Source organism: Vulpes lagopus, chromosome 19 (assembly GCF_018345385.1).
Source record: "Vulpes lagopus strain Blue_001 chromosome 19, ASM1834538v1, whole genome shotgun sequence".
NCBI lineage: Eukaryota > Metazoa > Chordata > Mammalia > Carnivora > Canidae > Vulpes > Vulpes lagopus.
The window spans coordinates 6,746,083-6,765,473 of NC_054842.1; the positions used below are offsets into that span (position 1 = coordinate 6,746,083).

A 19,391-nucleotide genomic window follows, 5' to 3' on the forward strand; every position below is an offset into this window, starting at 1 on the left:
ACAATGACAACTATCATGATAATATCTGTTGTTTTCAGGAGGATAATAAAAAGCAAATATTGCAAAACATTAATAATTGGCAAACCTGAGCTTAGGGCGTGATCAGCATTCTTCATGGAGCTATTCCTGCCAATTTTATGGGGGTTTAAAGTAAAAAAGCTTAAAAATAAAACAGCAGTAAGTGTTATGAAGAGGGCAGTGGAGATGGAGTGAGGTGGTCAGGGAAGGTCTCTTGTGACATGACTTTGGGCAGAGAGCTGGTGGAAGGATTTAGTGAATTCTGCAGAGGAAAGAGCATTGCAGGAAGAAAGAAAGACAGCAGTCCTTATGTGGCAGTGTTCCTGGTGTCTTTGTGGAACAGAATGGAGACGAAGAGCACTGGGGCGTTGAAGGCAGAGTAAGTGATGAAGGACAGTGGTAAGAATGGTCCCAGGTCAGCTCATGTAGGGTCTGGGAGGCCACAAAAAGGATGTGAAATGTGTTTTAAGTGTGACAAGACACAATGGTAAGAGAGTAGTAGAGAGAACAGAGTAGTAAAACGGCCTGACTTTCATCTGCATCACTCTGAGCAACTTGGCAGAAAGTAGAGTACAAGGGGGCAAGAAAATTGATTGCAGTCGGTCTGTTTTTCAGTGAGGCCTTGAGGAAGCAGGCACGTAGGTGAGATAGCATGTCAGATCAGTCTGGGATAATGGTGGTGGAAGTGATGTGAAGCGAGTAGATTCTGCACAGGTTTTGACAGTCCTGTTGACTAATATATTGGCTCATGGACTGGATATGAAGTGTAAAGGGGAAACTGGAGTCAAGAGCATTTCCCAAGTGTGAAATCTGATAAATTAGAGAGAGTAAGGCATGCCAGTTACTGACTGGGAGCCTGGAAAGTGAGGAAAGTAGCTGGAGGACTGCCTCTTGGACCCTCAAGGGCACGAGGGTCATAGTTCAGTGCATTTCTCTATAAGAATCCAGCTCTTCCATATGTTCTGCCAAGACCCCAACATCAAACTCGGCTTCCAGTGCCTTCTTGTCCACTTGAGAGGGTGCCTGAGCAGACAGCTGCTCCCTGTGGCCTGCACCAACCCTGGCTTCATCCCCCAGTAGGGAGCGGTCTGGGAGTGCTGGGGTATAATTTTTCTCTCTCTGTCTGTCCATGAGGGCCAACAGATAGACTGTAGAGATGCTCCCTTCCCTTGCACATCCTTAGGTCATCTTAGAGATGTCTCCTGGTTTTCTGCATTCGAGGAGAACTTTTCCTTTGCTGTCAGGATTCAAGGTCAACAGGAACACGTTCATCTGTTTCCTTCAGTTCCAAACCCTCACACTGCAGAGTGGCCTGATGTGCTCCCATGCCCATTCTGGTTCCTTGACCCTAGGTCCTGCCTAAGCAGGCAGGCAATCCTAACGAACACTAGAAGATAAGCCTAGTGAACATGACAAGGTTCTAAAGGGAGGCACTAGAGGTCATAACACAGGGGGAAGTGGGTGGAGTTGATGTGGTTTGGAGAGAAGAGAGAATATAGGAGACATTTTCAAAGGAAAAGGAATTAGCCTTGGTTACAGAAAGTGGAGTTTAAGATTAGAGACAAGAAAACCTCAAAGAGTCTTCTGCCAGGAGATTGTTTCAGGCCAAAAGATTTTGAAAGGATGACTTCTCTTGAATGTTGTCACTACCCAATGTGGAGAACTCCAACATGTAAGGCAAGAAATCATTCATTCAATCACTTACTCAACACAGAATGCTTTGTGTTAGGTCCCAGACCAAAACCTATACCTGTGTGTCAGCGAAACAAAACTGGAAAGAATAGCTCTCGACCTCAGTGTATAGAATGAACGTATGCAGAAGGTTAATCGTGGTGATGTACTTCTGTTACAGGTCATGGTATGCAAACGAAAAGACACCTGGAAACCCACATAAATGGCGAAGTCAGGGAAGACTTGGGGCAGGGCGTGAGAAGCAGCTCCAAAGCTGTGACTTAGATAATAATGAGCAGAAGCTCTCCAGGAATGTGTGAGGAAAGCCATTCCTGGCAAAACAGCATGGACAAGACAGTCTACCCAGGCTTCCATTCTCATTACCCAGTGAAACGCATGGCTAGGCATATTGTCATGTGGGCCATTAGAGATCCTGCAGAGATGACCTCAGTGCAGCTCCTTCTGATTGAAACTGACAGCTCTAGGAGTATAGTCTTTACCTTGACAAGATTTTATTGAGCATTACACAGTTTACCAGGGCTGCGTAACAAACTAGGACAGACTGAGTGGCTTCAGCAACTGAGATTTATTTTCTCAGAAGTCTGGAGACTAAAGTCTGAGATTCAGTTGGCCTCTTTGAGGCTTCTCCGTTTGGCTTGCAGATGGCCACCTTCTCCGTGTGTCCTCCCGTGGCCTTTCCTCTACGCGCATGCATTCTTAGTGTCCATATGTCCAAATTTCCTCTTCTTATAGAGATAACAGTCAGATTGGATTAGGGCCCAGCCTGAAGGCCTCACTTCAACTTAATCATCTATTTAAATGCCCTGTTTCCAAACACAGTCATGTTCTGAGGTATTGAGCATTATGGCTTCAATATATTAATTTGAGGCACATAATTCAGCCCATAATACCTACTATTTGTAAGGCATCATGGGAGATGGTTTTAGTAAATGAGGCCCAGCATAGTTAACTGTAAAAACTTTTGTTCCTTGTTCCATCACTAAATCAACAGAATCATTTAATATATTAATCAGAATCATTCACTCTAAACTCATTCTAAACTCATTTGCCCTTGAAACAGTTTTTCCCTTTTAGACAGCCATCATTTTTCCATTTTTTCTGGTTCATTGGCCTTCCTAGGACCCAGCCTTCTCTCTGCTCCTGTGTATAAAAATAATAATAATGTGGTCCCTGGGGCTGTATCCCTCCTCCCAAGCTGTCACAGCAGAGACAGCAGTAGCAGAGAGGGGATTGGCCACTGATGGACCTACTGAGGAAGGGTGGCCACAGCATCAGACAGCCCAGTTTTACTCCCACTTGATGGGTCACATGGTTCAGGACCAGTACTCTCAGGCCCAACCTCTGTGCTTCCTGGTCAGGCAAGCCCTTTCTCTAGCAAAATTCCAGGGCTAAGGAGTATACTCCAAAATGAGCCACAGAATCCATTTTAATCCAGGTGCTGATGCCCCATGTCTCCATTCTTCCTGAATGGGACACCTGGATGACTCAGTTGGTTGAACATCTGACCTGTGATTTTGGCTCAGGTCGTAATATCATGGGCTGTAGGATCAAGCCTTGCATTGGACTTCACACTCAGCAGGGAGTCTGCTTAGGATTCTCTCTCTCCCTCACCCTCTGCCCCTCCCCCCCCACACTCACATGTGCCCTTCTCCTCACTAAAATAAATAAATTTTTTTTTAAAAAAATACCCCCTCAGCAAAGCATTAGTGAAAAATGTAGACTTTACTGAAGATTTTAAGAAAAAAGAGGAGTTTTATGCTGCACACCCTATTCAGTAGCTGTCTGGCCCAAAATCCATACCACCTCTATCTTTGTTTTCTCACTGCCTTTTCTTGCACACCTCCCTTATGGCAGGACACTCCCTCTTCTGACTCACCTCTAATATAGATTGTAGTGCAGTTCTATCCCTCACTGCAGACCTCACCCTTCTCAGTGCTTCCTAGAACACAATGCCGCCTTATCATCATTATTGTCATCATCATCGAGTGTGATGTTTGAGATGCCATCTTCCCTTGCCTTTGGCTTCTCAGAGTATTTCTTCTGAGCACATATAGTCCTCTTTCCCAAGAGGAATCTTGACCTGTCCCTGAAGGTGTTTCAATGGCCCCAGTATTGTTATACTGGCATCCACATGCAAGCAAAGGATAAGAGCAATGGGGTGAAAAGACAATGGGGTGCCAGGGATTTTGAAGATTGAGAGTGAAGGCATGGCCCCTGAGTGCCAGGACTGTGTCAGGGGCTTTAGATGTTTATCTTATTTAATTGTCACAATAAACTTGCAAGAAAAGTATTATTATCCCCATTTTATAGATGGGGAAATTGAGGCTCTGAGAAATCAAGTAACTTTCCTGTGTTCACACTGCTGAAGACTCGTTAGGCCAAGAAGGGCAACAAAGTCCATTTGACCCCAGAGCCTTGAGTGTGTCATCCTCAGGTTTGAAGGATCCTCTGTCCTTGCACATAAGATGATCATTAAAACTCATCCTCTTCATTAAGTATCTCATCTGTGGACCTTGGGAATGTCACCTCACATCTTTTTCAAAACAAAATTATTTATTTACTCATGAGAGACACAGAGAGAAGCAGCAACAGAGGCAGAGGGAGAAGCAGGCTCCATGTAGGGAGCCTGATAAGGCAGTCGGTCCCAGGACCCTGGGATCACAACCTGAGCTGAAGGCAGATGCTTAACCACTGAGCCACCCAGGTTCCCATCATTTCACATCTTTTGTCCCATTTTGTTCATCTGTAAAATGGGAATGGTATTCGCCCTGCTGCTTTCACAGGACTGTTTCATGGAAAGGTATGTCAAATAAAAGTGTGTGTGTGTGTGTGTGTGTGTGTGTGTGTGTCTATTGCTATACAAAAAAAAAAATAAAGTATTGATGTGTGCCATTGAACAAGATTTAACCAATGCCAGCACTCTTGGTTTAAACAATATAGGTGAGGACTATTACCAGGATAAGGCAAAAAAAAAAAATCCACAACACTTGAAAGGAACATGGTGGTACCTCAGGAAATTGATTATCTTGAATTTCTCCAGCAACGAGGAGTAGGTGAGAAGTAGCCAGGAGTTCCATGCTACTACATTCTTCCTGTTCTAGCAACTGCGGACTTGGGAGCTACACAGAAAAGTCTTTGGAGGAAATATGGCAGTTAGACTTAGGGCCAAAGGGAGCAGCTTGCTAGTTTATTTCTCCCAGGGTATGTCTCTAATGTTACTCCCTCTAAGACATCCAGGTCCTACCACTGCAATGGGTTTCTGAGGATTACCATGCCTTATACTCTTTCTACTTGCCTGCCATCATTACTTGGGAAACCTGCCCACACATTCTGAAGTCAACTAGTGCTTGCCTCTAATCTGGATTTTACCATTTTTTCTGGGTTTATTTGGGCACATTATTTCACATTATTTCAGAGTTAGCACAAAGATCAAAAGATAACTTATGTAAACCCTTAGGATGGAGTCTCATGTATAATAAGAGCTGAATAATTTGCTAATAATTATTATCATTATCATTATTATGTGCTAGGCACACATTGAGAGTAGCCTAAATTGTTATTTATTTATTTATTTATTTATTTATTTATTTATTTATTTGAGACAGCATGAACAGAGGGAGGAGCAGAAGGAGAAGCAAACTCCCTGCTGAGCAGGGAGCTTGATGTGGGGCTCCAGGACCCTGGGATCATGACCTGAGCTGACAACAGACACTTAACCAACTGAGCCACCCAGGCACCCTAGCCTAAACGGTTTTAAGAGGAGCTCAGAGCAGAAAGCAGGAGGGACAGTGACATATCTCCACTCTGCACACTAGGGTCACACAGAAAAGAAAGTCTCTGTCCACCTGCAGAGAAGGTCAGGCAAGAGGCCAGATAAAAGTTAAGCAATCAAGGAGAATCAGGCAGTTTCCAAGTAGACTGGAATGCCACTTCCAGGCAGAATAAAGGCACTGAAGACTTACACATAATTGAAAATCTCTGGGCTTCTCTTAATGTTTCTGTGTGCCCGGGATGGCAGAGGGGTGACTGAAGGTATGTTGGGCAGGTGTATGGCCCTCGTCTATCAGGAAGGGTCTTGTATCACATAATGAGGAGACTGGTTATAACTTAGATGTGAAGGAGGTCATCAAATACTTACACAGTTCAAGTATGTGTTTTTAAAGTCAGTTCTTTCTTTAGGGCTTGAAAGAATGTCTCTGACTATTCCAGCCCCCATTGACAGCTCCATTTTCTGACTTCTAAGAATAGGCAGTGATCAAAACACTACTTATCCCTTGGTAATAAAAATACAGGCTCTTGTGTCACCATCGGATAGTCTGAAGCTTTGCTAATTGTCTCCAGAATTAAATCTTAGGCTTCCTATAAGTAGAGACTGTTCAGAGTTTTTTTGCATTCCCTCACTGTGCTGACTCGCCAGAGCAGGAAGGGAACTTAGCAGTCACTGAGCTGTTCCTCTCTGTTTATTGATAGAACCCAAGCTAAAGAGCTTGAGGGCCTGCCAAAGCCACATTGCTCATGGATGAGCACTGATCTGATCATACTCAGTAACTGTTGCTTTACCAACATATTCTTTAACAACAGTTTTTGGTTATGACAAAGCCAGGTAGATGTAAGATTATTTCTGACTTTGAAGTCACATCCAAACTGAAGCCAATCAGCACCTGGAATATATTGTGTTTGTCTTAAAAGAAATCAGGATATGAATAGGTAAAGTGTTGATGAGAAAAGTCCTCATCACAGGCATTACATTTTTCAGGATCCCAGTGCTTACTCTCTGCCTGTAGAGTAACAAACAAAATGTTAGGGGTGAGCGTGGGAGGAACCACAGCATCAGCCAAACTTGGAAGAAAGGAAGTAAATCTGTGTGGCTGGTGGAGTGTGAAGGAACCTGAGCTTCCAAGGGAGTGCACAGGACTGTCATAACATAGCAGGACAAGTAACTCATTCCCCTGAGTCTAAGCTGTCAGCAATTGGTTTAATAATACCTTTTCAGGAAAAAAAATAATTAAAGAATGAGTATTTCAATTGAATAAATATCCCTATTTTAAAAAGGTTAAAATATGAAAAAAGAAAAAATGTTTATATTAAAATCAAAGATATAGATCACATGTGGGCACCAAGGATGAGGTATGTGCATGCAGATGACCTCATTTCAATCCAGAAGCAAAAGCCAACACATTATTGATGGGGTCTCATAATAGCAAAAGAAATGTTCATAGAGGAGACTTGATGGAAACCAAACTGACATGGTGACTGTACCTCCTGATTTATGCCTCTGTGGGCAGAGATGCGTTTTCTCCAGAACCACACTTTCCCACAAAGTGTGACTTCAGAACCTGGCTGAAATGGCCAAGTACATGCTGTTTAATTAACTTGATGTGCTTCTTTAGAACAGACTGGTAAATCGTATACGCATGCCACTGCCATCACCTGTAGGCAGTGATTCTCCATGTTCCATTTCTCTAATGATACCTGATTTCTGTGTTCCCCATTTAAGTGCCATGGAAGTGTTGCTCAACATGGCAACCACATAGATTACTGCAAAAGTTCCAGCTGGAAGATAAAGTATACCAAACAGAGAACTTTTACTAAGAGGGGGTCAAGGGTAGGAAACTTTATGAAGGTCTTTTGGACTTAAGGGGCTTTGGAGCTAGAAGCCCTTTATGTGGATCTTCATCCTGCAACTTGCCTGCTATTTAAATTTGGGTTTCAGTTGTCTCATCTGCAAAATGAGGTAATAACCTGAAATAGACCCCTCTGTATGACCTTGCATCCTTCCACTGGGCATGATGCTAATCCACTGAAACAGCTATTCTGTATCTTCTCACTTCCAGCTTCCAACTCCCTTTCATTCCCCTCATTCAGGAGATAGACTTTTTTTCTGTTTTCACTGAGAAAATAGAAGCAATAAAAAGAAAAGATCCATATCCAACCAGCACCAACTTCACCAGCCTATCTTCCTCTCTCTCCTTATGAACCAACCACCTCATTCCAAGTCTAAACTGTCCCTCCTGCACTGGGTCTCACCTCCTCCTATCTACTTGAGGACATCACTCCAGCACTTCCCCCACTCTCTTCTGCAGCATCAGATTTATATCATGCTGAGATAATCTCCTGCATTGAAACAAGACCAAACTCACCCTTGATGCTGCATTCCCCTTTCCCTATCACTAATCCCCTCTAGAGCAAAACTGCTTGTGCTCACCACCTGCACTCATCTCCACCCCCACGACTATTTTTTCTCAAAATCTTGTCAATTAGATCTTCACCCCTACTACTTCACTGCATCTGCTGTCATTAAAATGCCCCTCCTTGGGGCGCCTGGGTGGCTCAGATTATTAAGTGTTCAACTCTTGATTTTGGCTCAGGTCATGATCTCAGGGACATGAGATCGAGTCCCTTGTCAGGTTCTGTGCTCAGCACCGAGTCTGCTTGAGATTCCTTCCCTCTTCTTCTCTCTCCCCTTCTGCTCCTCCTTCTGCTCACATGGGTGCATGCGCGTTCTCTCATAAATAAATAAATAAATAAATAAATACATAAATAAATAAATAAATAAATAAATAAATAAATAAATAAATAATCTTTTAAAAAAAGATCCGTCCAGGCATTCTCCTAATTAACCCTTAGCCCCTAGCTCACATACTTGACATATAGGCTTCATCAATGATGTGAGTTCTCTCTTCCTTGAGTCATTTTATTCCCAGAGCTTCTAAAACGTCCTCTCCTTCCTTGCCAGTCTCTCCTTCACAGATTCCTTTGCTTTTCCTTAATCTCCTTGACTTCCATGTGTCCATCCTCAAAGCACTTCTCTTCAGTGTCCACACTAACTACATAGTGACCTCACAAAGTCTCGGCTGTAAGAACCATCTATGTCCTCATGACTCGCGTATGTATTTGTCCAGCTTGGACCTCTCACCTGAAACCCAGAGTCATATATTCAGCTCCCTGTGAATTCTACACAAGCATTTCAAACTTCCTTTCCCCAGCTCAACTCTTCATCCCCACCCCACTTCCCCACACCAACTCACTTCTCCAGAACTCTTCCTTTGAGTAAATGATTCATTTATTCACCCACTTGCTCAAGCTCCAAACCTTGAAACCATTCTTGAGTCCCCTCTTTCCTTCATATTTTATATCCAATCCATCAATAAGCCAAATTGGCTCTACCTTCAAAATGTACTCCATATTCAGCCATATTGTACTATAACTATATTAGGCCAAGCCAAAATTAATTCTCCCCAGGATATTTGCAAGAGTTTCCACCTGGTCTCTGGGCTTCCATCTTGCCCTTCTCTAATCTTTTTCACAGAACATCCAGAGTAACCCTTTTAAAATTCCCTGCTCAAAACCATCACCCTTAGGATAAATTCCAAGGCCTTTGCCACTGCCTGCAAGGCCTGGCATGAAGCTGACCCTTGACTTCTCTGCCCTTTTTCTACCTCAACCTTCTGCCCCAGACATACTGACCTCCTCACATTCCTCAAACACTCCCACCTTGTCAGGGCATTTGCCCTTAGTTTCCCCCACTACCCAGAATGCTCTTCTTCAAAGTAGCACAGGCCTTCACTTTTCACATGTCTCTGCTCCAGTGTCACCAGTAAGAGAAGCTGTTTTTATCACCTTCTAAAGCCTGCCTCAACTTTCATTTCTTTTCTGTCTCTTATCCTTACCCAACTTTATATTACATATATGTATATCTTTGATTATTTACTTTCTGTCTTCATCCAATAGATATTGAAACCTTAAAAGTAAGGATTTTGTTTTTTTCTATTGCTGTATCCCTAAAGACAAGGCCAATGCCTGGATCATAGTAGTGATGCAATAAATATTTATTGAATGAATTATTGAATGAATGAATGGATGAATGAATGTATTCATCAGATCACTAGGATGTTCACATGAATTGAAATATATAAAACAGGGATCCCTGGGTGGCGCAGCGGTTTAGCGCCTGCCTTTGGCCTGGGGCACGATCCTGTAGACCCGGGATCGAGTCCCACATCGGGCTCCCGGTACATGGAGCCTGCTTCTCGCTCTACCTGTGTCTCTGCTTCCCTCTCTCTCTCTCTCTCTCTTTCTCTCTGTGACTATCATAAATAAATAAAATTTTTTTAAAAAATTTTTAAAAAGAAATATATAAAATAGTTTTCTAGTATATAGAAATGCTACTGACTTCTGGGCATTGATTTTGTATCCTGCCACACTGCCAAATTGCTGTATGAGTTCTAGCAATCTTGGGGTGGAGTCTTTTGGATTTTCTATATAGAGTATCATGACATTGGCAAAGAGGGAGAGTTTGACTTCTTCTTTGCCAACTGAATGCCTTTTATTTCTTTTTGTTGTCTGATTGCTGAGGCTAGGACTTCTAGTACTATGTTGAATAGCAGTGGTGAGAGTGGACATCCCTGTCTTGTTCCTGATCTTAGGGGAAAGGCTCCCAGTGCTTCCCCATTGAGAATTATATTTGCTGTGGGCTTTTCGTAGATGGCTTTTAAGATGCTGAGGAATGTTCCCTCTATCCCTACACTCTGAAGAGCTTTGATCAGGAATGGATGCTGTATTTTGTCAAATGCTTTCTCTGCATCTGTTGAGAGGATCATATGGTTCTTCTTTTTTTCTCTTGCTGATATGATGAATCACATTGATTGTTTTACGAGTCTTGAACCAGCCTTGCATCCCAGGGATAAATCCTACTTGGTCATGGTGAATAATATTCTTAATGTGTTGTTGTATCCTATTGGTTAGTATCTTGTTGAGAATTTTTGCATCCATGTTCATTAGGGATATTGGACAATGAGACTGAAGAAAGAGAAATTAAGGAGTCAATCCCATTTACAATTATATCCAAAAGCATAAGATACCTAGAAATAAACCTAACCAAAGAGTTAAAGGATCTATACCCTAAAAACTATAGAACACTTCTGAAAGAAATTGAGGAAGACGCAAAGAGATGGAAAAATAGTCCATGCTCATGGATTGGAAGAATTATTATTGTGAAAATGTCAATGTTACCCAGGACAATTTACACGTTTAATGCAATCCCTATCAAAATACCATGACTTTCTTCAGAGAGTTAGAACAAATTATTTTAAGATTTGTGTGGAATCAGAAAAGTCCCCGAAGAGCCAGGGGAATTTTAAAAAAGAAAACCATAGCTGGGAGCATCACAATGCCAGATTTCAGGTTGTACTACAAAGCAGTGGTCATCAAGACAGTGTGCTACTGGCACAAGAGCAGACACATAGATCAATGGAACAGAATAGAGAATCCAGAAGTGGACCCTCATCTTTATGGTCAACTCATATTCGACAAAGGAGGAAAGACTATCCACTGGAAGAAAGTCTCTTCAATAAATGGTGCTGGGAAAATTGGACATCCACATGCAGAAGAATGAAACTAGACCACTCTCTTGCACCATACACAAAGACAAACTCAAAATGGATGAAAGATCTAAATGTGAGGCAAGATTCCATCAAAATCCTAGAGGAGGACACAGGCAACACCCTTTTTGAACTTGGCCACAGTAACTTCTTGCAAGATACATCCACGAAGGCAAGAGAAACAAAAGCAAAAATGAACTATTGGGACTTCATCAAGATAAGAAGCTTTTGCACAGCAAAGGATACAGTCAACAAAACTAAAAGACAACCTACAGAATGGGAGAAGATATTTGCAAATGACGTGTCATATAAAGGGCTAGTTTCCTAGATCTATGAAGAACTTATTAAACTCAACACCAAAGAAACAAACAATCCAATCATGAAATGGGCAAAAGACATGAAGAGAAATCTCACAGAGGAAGACATGGACATGGCCAACAAGCACATGAGAAAATGCTCCGCATCACTGGCCATCAGGAAAAAATACAAATCAAAACCACAATGAGATACCACCTCACACCAGTGAGAATGGGGAAAATTAACAAGGCAGGAAACCACAAATGTTGGAGAGGATGTGGAGAAAGGGGAACCCTCTTGCACTATTGGTGAGAAGGTGAACTTGTGCAGCCACTCTGGAAAACTGTGTGGAGGTTCCTCAAAGAGTTAAAAATAGATCTGCCCTACGACCCAGCAATTGCACTGCTGGGGATTTACCCCAAGGATACAAATGCAATGAAACGCCGGGACACCTGCACCCCGATGTTTATAGCAGCAATGTCCACAATAGCCAGACTATGGAAGGAGCCTCGGTGTCCATCGAAAGATGAATGGCTAAAGAAGATGTGGTCTATGTATACAATGGAATATTACTCAGCCATTAGAAACGACAAATACCCACCATTTGCTTCGACGTGGATGGACCTGTAGGGTATTATGCTGAGTGAAATAAGTCAATCGGAGAAGGACAAACATTATATGGTCTCATTCATTTGGGGAATATAAAAAATAGTGAAAGGAAATAAAGGGGAAAGGAGAAAAAATGAGTGGAAAATATCAGAAAGGGAGACAGAACATGAGAGACTCCTAACTCTGGGTAACGAACTAGTGGTGGTGGAAAGGGAGGTGGGCAGGGGTTGGGGGTGACTGGGTGATGGGCACTGAGGGGGACACTTGATGGGATGAGCACTGGGTGTTATTCTATATGTTGGCAAATTGAACGTCAATAAAAAATAAATTTATTAAAAAATAAATTAAAAAATAAAATAAAACAGTTTTCTAGTGCATGACAAAGTACTCAAGAATATGTTTTTCCTATTATTATTATTATTATTATTATTATTATTATTTTAAAAATGGAGCTTGGCTATAACAGTGGTGCCTGGAAGCTAATTATTTTATGACATGTGCTGTTATCAGGGTTTGCTTCTATTTCTGCATTTTATATGTTCCTATCTGGCCTCCACTCTTGGGGGAATAATTAGAGAAAGTGTGCTCCTTTGAGCTTACTGCTCAGACTTTGTTTAACTTGTAGGCATTTCTTTTAAGCTATCCACTTGAATAAGAAATGTCACATTGGCTTCCAAAGCAAATTTTCCAGCTGTACAGGCCAGCAGGCTCTGAAAGTCTGATACAATTTCCAGCCACATCCCACAGGACAAGGAAAATGCTACAGGTATCTTGGCATCATGCTAAACTTCCAAGGAACACAGAATACTATATATGGAAGGTTCTGAAGGCAGAAACAAAGCATCTGAGCACAGGAGGGAGACCAGACTGGACGTACATAGGCAACACCCCATGACCTTTCCTGTCCTAGCAACAGAGTCCACTTAGTCTGTCAGAGAAGACTTGCAGGGGAGTCTGATGCTCCCCTTTGATAAACAGGCATTTTCCTTTTATTTTTAAGGAATTTGAAATATATATAATAAGGGTTATAGCTCCTCCAAAAGCAGATTTGCTTTCTCACTGCACATCCCTTCCCACTCTCACTATCCACCAAAAGTAATTATATCACCCCTGGGGATGAGGGATAAGCCCTCCTCCTTATTCCCTCCATCATCTGTCAATCACTGGCAGTTGAAGAGTGGACTTAGCGGAAGGTAAATTTAATTCTGAACCCTGGTCTTGACTCACATGAGCTGTGTGACCTTGGACGATTCCCTTAACCTCCCTCAGCCATTTCTCCAGTGGTAACACAACAGCGTGTTCACTGGATGGTTGGGAAGGTGAAGAAGGGTCACCTGGTGAAACACACAAGGTCAGTGTTATTATAATAAGAATAGGGGGTTTTGTTCTGTTTTTGAGACAAGAATAGCCAGTTTATTGAACCATCTGAACTCCAAGGCAGGGAACAGACAAGGATTTTATTTTTCTATGTGATGATATTTGCTCTGATAACCACCCTTGCCCTGGGTTGCATAGCCCACGAAAAAATCTTAGCAGATTCCTTACGTTCCTTGTCTCTTTAATTTATTAAAATATGTCCAGAATAAAACTCTAGTCATGTCTATTTAAACCCACCTTCCTCCAGCACCAGCCCAGCTCACGGCTGGAAGAACTGGAAGTGAGGTCTATTCTGCTCCTTTGGCTCTCAGGTCCTCACCTTGGTGTGGCTCAGTCTCAGTGAGTGCTGTTTCTTGCTCCCTCTCACTTAGCTTACTAGAGATGAAGGATCCTCTTTACAATAAATGCAGGGCTCCCAAAGGTGCATGACCATGCTCCCCTATATCAGTCAGGATAGGCTAGGTTATGGTACAGTAACAAACAATTTCAAAATAACTCATGAGCACCTCCTTCTCTTCCTTCTTTGGTGGCTTCAGCTCCTCTAGTGGGTTTGGGCTGTAGGGCAAAGAGAAAGAGACAGAGTTCTTGGCTAATCCACTGTTTCTGACCTTTAAATTAGGATGTTGCTGCTTCTTCAGCCAGCCCTTTCTGGCTAATGATGCCTCATTGCTAGCTAAGTGGAGCTCCTCTAGAGGAGTTGTCCTCCCCCTCCAAGGCCTCCTCCCTGGATAGCTCCCTGAAGTGGGGAGCTTGCTTCACACGACTATAGCCAACCTCACATGGGCAAAGTAAAATCTCAGCATGTGGCCGGAAGGTGGGAGGAAGCAATATATTGCTGTGTACACACAATCGTTACCCAACTTAATGGTTTCAAACACCAGTTATCTGTAGTTGATGGTTCTGTGGGTTGAAAATTTGGTTAGGACTCAGCTCGACAGTTCTTCTGGTCTCATTTAAACTCTTTCATTCCCTAGACGGAAACAGGGTAGCTCTGCTTCAGTGGGCTTACTCCTGTGATGGGACGTGACTGGACTGTGTGTCTCTCATCATCCTTCAGGCTACACTGGGTTGGTTCATATGGCAGTTTGGCAGGTTTCCAAGAGGGAGGACAGAGCATGCAAGGCATCTTGAAGTCTGTGCTTGGGACTGGCTTAAAATTGCTTCTGCCACCTTTTATTGGTCAAATTCCCCAAACCAGCATGATCCAAGGAGTGAAGAAACACACTACCTTTGATGGGGTGGGGCTGCAAAGTCACACTGCAAAGGTGACATTGCAAAAGTAAATGGGAAGGGTAATGTTAGAAAATTGGAGCATTTTTGCAGTCTACCCCAAGCACAAAAAAAACACATCTTCCTGACCTTCTAAGGAAGTGGTTCTAGGGTTGATGCAGAGATGATGGGGCTCAGCAAGGCCAGATCAACTCACCTTATATGTCCTGGAGAGGTGTTTGATTACAGTTGATGCGGGTCTTTATTAGACTAGTGTGCTTTGCACCTTTTGTCTGCAGCTTTGGGTCAAAGACATTACTTACAGATAGCAGGCAGGGTCCCCATGGATATTCAATTACAAAAGGAAACTGCCTTGAAGGTAAAGTGACCTATTGCAGGTCATGTAGCTACTAAGTACTTCATTCCTTTACCTGGGCAGAGGGAGCAATATGCACAGAATGGGTGGTGATGAGAAAACATAGTAATACCACGGACTTTTAAAAGGGCCACTGTGGCTGGCATGGACAGAGCAAGATACACGTTGGTACAAGCTGTCATGGGGACCCAGAACCTGCCAGTCCCTGGAACCCATGACAAAAAGCTTTTCTTTAGATTTAAGGACAAAAGAAACTTCACAAAGAATTCTAACAGCAGGCTCACATGCTCACATCTGTATTTCTAAAAGATCCTTCTAGCTCTAGGATGAAGGTTGGATTGGTGGTGCAGACTGGACCAAACCCAGACCTTTCAGTAATTAGCAGTTCTGGAAACCCATGTTTTAACTCTTTATAAGTTCCAAAGCAAAGGAGAAGTGGTCCAGTTTGCCATGGCTGAAAACATGCAGCAAAGCAGGGAGAAGAGCATAGAAACTCAAACAAGTAATCCCACCCTGTGTCATCCTCTCTCTCACATACACACACGTGCACGTGTACACACACACACACACACACACACACACACACATTACTCATCCATATGCTTCAGACCCAAGCAGGCTTGAGAGTTTCTGGTTCCTGTTCTGTGGATGGTTTAGCCTGATGGATTTGAGTCAGACAGTGGCCTCTTCTGCTTTGCTGTGGATAGAGACAAGTAGTTGCTAAGTGACCTTCAGAGAGAAAAACCAGCAGAAGTCCTAGAATTGTGGACATAGCCATTGAGCCCAGAGGGCTGTACATTTAATATTTACAATGATTCAAATTCAGAAGGCAAATAATGGCAGAAGTTTGATGTCATAAGACATTTTAACAGCACATTGGTAGGACCTCAAGGAGGCAGGGAGGAGGAGCAGGGACAGAGACAAAGGTACCATGGGACCTCTTTGGGCAGCCTGACTCAGCACAGGGTGAGGAAAGGGCTGCCAAATACCCTCTAGCCACTGGCCTCGCCACATGCACACAGGAACATGTGGAGCCTCCTTGGGGCGGAGGGGGTCAGTGGGACCAGTGCAGGGCCTGGAGCAGACCTCACCCCCACAGCATGAGTCTGCATGATTGATCGTAAGAGAGTGTTCTGTCATTGCATTGCAGCTCCAGAAACTAAAACGATCACTTTCTTTCAAGACCAAGAGTTTACGGAGCAAAAGCGCTGACAACTTCTTCCAGAGAACCAACAGCGACGTGAAGCTGCAGGCAGACATGCTGGCTGAGGTCAGCCCCAGCTCCAGCCCACTCCCTGCCTCTGGAAGCCTGACATCCACACCCACCAGGGCCGGCCCGCACCCAGGGGCTGGCGGCAAGGCCCACACCTTTCAGGAGCACATCTTCAAGAAGCCCACTTTCTGTGATGTCTGCAACCACATGATCGTGGGTAAGGCCTCCCCCATCCCTACCTCTAGGTAGGTCCCTGCACCTCCCTGAAGGGCAAGTGAGAGTGGCGTGGCCCAAGTCCAGGTCCGAGGACAGATTCTGAGCCTCAGAGATATACATGAGGGCAGGTAGTTCAGGAATGTTCTGGAGAACAATAGACGTGCACAGGAAAGAGACACAGGTCTGGGTGGAGGGAGAAGTTGGATAATTATACAGTTGCAACTTCAGTCAATCCTCCAGGGAGCTCTGTACAGTCATCTCCATGGAGGCTGGAGGTCTGGGACTCTGTACCTCTGTATCACCTCTCCCTGTGTATGGGCAGCCCATGGGGAAGGGGCATAATCCTGAATAAACCAGCTCTCTTCAGCCAACAGCAATTGGCAGAGAGGAATCAGTGGGAGGCAACCAAAACATGAGGCAAATGGACATGGAATGATTCAGGACTGCCCGGGGACCTGAGTGACATGTCACAGTATCTACTACAGGCAGGGCACATGGCATGGTCTGTCTGGAATAGCCTGAGGTGGGAGTCTGTGGCTTGGTGAATTATGGGGGGGTAAGGGTGACCCAGACAGACAGGTGTGGGAGGGATGATTCTGAGGGGCCTTTGAACCAGGTAGGAAAAAGCGTTAAGCCACCATTACAAGTCTGGACCTGGCACACACTCGCTCACAGTACCTCAGAGAAATCATAGCAGCCTGAGAGTCTTAGGGGTTGTGCCCAGGTGAAGAGAATGACCCCCAAAATGTCCCAACTATAAGGAAAAAGGAGGCCATTCAGAGACACAGACACAGAGACTCTGTAGTTCATACTCTTCTGCCTCTGCTGTGTCAGGTTCCCAGGGACCAGACAGATGGAGGAGATCAGAAAGGCAATTTGGGTGGGATTCAGAGTGAATTTAAATCTCTTGTTTCAAGTACAGCAGTCAATCCTGGTAATTGACCAGTGGCTGCAGAACAAGAGGAAAGGGAAAGGAGATAGGCCTGTTTGTGCTCTCAGGGGGTGTAAGGATGTACCCCTCTGCCCCAAGTTAAAGGCCATCATGAATGGAAATGGGCAAAAAAATGGAAATGCAAGGCTGATCCAGATGTGGCCTGTCTTCCCAAGATGGTGCTAACCCTCCAGATATGTAGCCAGTTAGATTCCTGGAGCTCCTGGAAGCACCCCGAGGCCTTCCCCACCCTGTGGCCCCACTCACAGCTCAGATGCTGGAGCGTTGGGCTTGGCACGAATGCTTCCGGGAAGGAGACTTTTAAGATCAAGAACCTCAAGCTCCCAAACTGGGCCCGGGCCCCATGAGGCTCCAGGCAAAAGCTAATATATATCCTCTAGTGTCATGCTCTGGCTCCTCTACCCTGACACACATACCTTCCAGCCCCACTGTTTCCCCTCCAGGACCAGTTTCCTATAGGCTGACATCTCTTCCAAGGATGACTGTCATCTCAGGTCAGATTCTCCAGAAGCAGAGCCTGAGAGAGGAGTTAAGTGCACATAACTGATTGAGGGGGCACTCTCAGGAGAAGGGAGAGGGAGTACACGGATGGGGCAGGGAAGTTGCTAAATAAGAAAGTGGTCTCTAGTGGGAGTCTCACTGAGAGCCAGCTGTGAAGGGAGCTCTGGCACATGGGTTGCACATTTGGTCCTTCCTTGAGGCCAGCCTTTTGTATCCTGCTTTCAGTGGGCCTCCCTCCTCCTCCCACGATGGAGGCCCTTTCCTAACCCCCTGGGCTAAGTGGCTCATGTTCTGTGGAAGGCAATTTTCTGGAGAATGGGGTAGCTGTGAGTCATTAGCAGCCAGCACACCCACCTCTGGTGTATTAGTGGCTTTTTGCTACTGATTATCATAAACTTAGTAGGTTAAAACAACGCAGATTCATTATCTTAGAGTTCTGGAGGTTGAAAGTCCACAGTGAGTCTTACTGGGCTTCGATCAGAGTGTCAGGAGCTACATTCCTTTGTAAAGGCTCTAGGGAAGAATCTACATTCTTGCCTTTTCCTGTTTCTATGGATTGCCCACACCTTGGCTTGTGGCACCTTCTGTGTTCAAATTTCAAATGGCAGGTTGCATCTTGCTCACACAGCCATCTCTCTGGTCCTAACTCTCTATCTTGCACCCACCTGGATAATATTTCTGTCTCAAGGCCACCTGATTAGGCACCTTACATCCATCTACAACCTTAATTTCCCCTTGCCATATAACATAACATGTTCACTTGTTCTGGGCATTAGGAATGGCCTTTGGGGGCCATTCCTTTGCCTCTGCACACCCTGCAGGGATATCTGGGCAGAACATCAACAGTGTCCACCACAACAGTAGACTAAAACTCAGATTGAAGATCACAAGACTGACCTCTGTTGATTCCTTCCCATCCTGGCTTTGACACGAGTCATGTGATTGTTGTACTGCAGCTGATGGCTGAGTCATGTCTCATGGTGAGAGGTCGTTTTCAATGGGAGTGGGCAAAGAGGCACCTTTCTGTTCGGTGCAAGAGTAAGGAGAAGACTAACCCATATTTTGCTCCTGGCTATTCCCATGATATAATTAGCCTTTCCCTTCCCAGATAAAACAATGTAAGGGAGTGAGGATAGTAGAAAGACCAGGTACATGGAATCCGCCTGGATTTGAACCCCATGCGGCTATGTGACCTAATGTCAGTGACTCACCTTCTCTGAACTTGTGTCCTCATTTTATATGGTGATTATAATACCACCTTCGGGGTTTTGAATGGGTTAATAAGCCAGGCACCGAGTAGGCTCTCAGTAGAGGGAACCCATTGGAGTTGTATTATCATCGTTATTTTTAGAGGAGAAAAAATTCATTACTCTCCTGGAACAGGGAAATATATTCAGAGGATAAACCAAATTAATTTTACAGAAAAAAAAACAATTTAAACAGGTATAAATAATTTTTTTTAAAAAAAGAACATCCAGGAAACAAGAAGTAATTAGTCCCTCGTGGACATGGCAATGTTTTAGGTACATGTCAAGGATTGTCTATAATTCT

The 19,391-nt window shown here is 44.0% G+C and overlaps 1 protein-coding gene across 4 annotated transcripts in view; it reads left to right on the forward strand.

Annotated features, from left to right (window-relative positions):
• The window catches only part of STAC (SH3 and cysteine rich domain), a 155,065-nt gene that overhangs the window by 48,298 nt on the left and 87,376 nt on the right, over positions 1-19,391 (forward strand). For 2 of the 4 annotated variants that reach the window (XM_041734387.1, XM_041734389.1), the window contains one exon: positions 16,109-16,388. In XM_041734387.1, coding sequence (XP_041590321.1) covers positions 16,109-16,388 — 280 coding nt within the window. The remainder of the gene's footprint in view (positions 1-16,108; positions 16,389-19,391) is intronic. The other 2 variants (XM_041734388.1, XM_041734390.1) reach the window with 1 other exon arrangement.